At 34.0% G+C, this 1,118-nt stretch overlaps 1 protein-coding gene across 1 annotated transcript in view; it reads right to left on the bottom strand.

The window, feature by feature from the left end:
• CBG23988 overlaps positions 1–1,039 on the bottom strand; it is a gene marked incomplete at both ends in the record, with an annotated part of 2,585 nt that extends 1,546 nt beyond the window's left edge. The window contains one exon of the mRNA XM_045235173.1: positions 62–1,039. Within this exon, the coding sequence (XP_045091221.1) occupies positions 62–1,039 (978 nt within the window). The remainder of the gene's footprint in view (positions 1–61) is intronic.
• Positions 1,040–1,118: the final 79 nt, after the last annotated feature.

Genomic DNA, 1,118 nt, shown 5'->3' with positions numbered 1-1,118 from the left:
TGTTTATAAAATCTGTATAAGTTGTAAGTGAATCACATCCTTCTCTACTATTCTTGAATGCTTCATAACTAGGTAAGTTATCACAGTCTTGTTTGATCTTTAAATATTCATCATAATTTGGTAATGGTAATGGTTGAAAGATTTCTCTTTTAGTTCTGTTGGATTTTTTGTCTACACCTTTCGATTTCTCATCATGAACTGTCCAGTCTTCATCTTTCCGTAGCTTCCTCAATGCTTCGATTTCTTTTCTTTCAGCCTCTTCCTGAGCTTTCTTAGTTTTCTCCTGTTTCTTTTTCTCAAGTTCTTCTTCCTTCTTCAGCTTTTCTTGTTTCCTCTTTTCAAAATCAGCTTCATTCTGTTTTTGTCTTTCTTGATCACGTCTTCTAGCATCTTCTTGATCCCGTTTTCTGATATCTTCTTGATCCCGTCTCCTACTATCTTCTTGCTCCCGCTTTCTCTGTTGTTCCTCTTGTTCACGTTTTCTTCTGTCGTCCTCCTGTTGTTGTCTTTGACGTTGAATATCTTGTTGAGAATATGATGGGATTGGAATAGGAATGTGTCTTGGAGAATATTGAGATCTTTCAATTCTTTTTACAGCAAAACCCTCATCACTAATCATTAGGTCTATGTTACAATCATTCACAATCTTCTGTGTTTCAAAATTTAACGCAATTTGGTTCTTATTGTTAACCCAGAGTTTGTTATTGTACATCCCATCAAGTATTCCAATAGAGATAAATTGACATTTCTGATCTCTGTTGACATCCCATGTTATAATTTCATTTTTCTTGATCTCGCAGAAACCGTCTTGATACTTGCAATTGTTCATATCAGCTAAAATATTGGTTGGCTTAGATTGATTAAAATGGGAATAAACTTTCGTCTCAATAACTATACAATTTTCTTTGTGGAATCTTTTAGGTGAGAAGAAGCTTGTAAATCTATTTGGGTAATCAACTTCGATTTTATTATTTGTACTCCATACGTTAGAACTACCTTTTGATAAAGTTCCGTATCCACATTTCTTACTATTAATCATTTCTCTACATTCAGCTAGGGTGATGGGATAGTTGTTCAATTCTTTTTCTACTGTATGTTCATATCCAGAAAAGTCTGTG

This window comes from Caenorhabditis briggsae (genome assembly GCF_000004555.2).
Source record: "Caenorhabditis briggsae complete genome, chrI, whole genome shotgun sequence".
In the NCBI taxonomy this organism is placed as follows: Eukaryota; Metazoa; Nematoda; class Chromadorea; order Rhabditida; family Rhabditidae; genus Caenorhabditis; species Caenorhabditis briggsae.
Note: the sequence above shows the minus strand (reverse complement) of the source record. Positions and strands in the feature narration are given on the sequence as shown.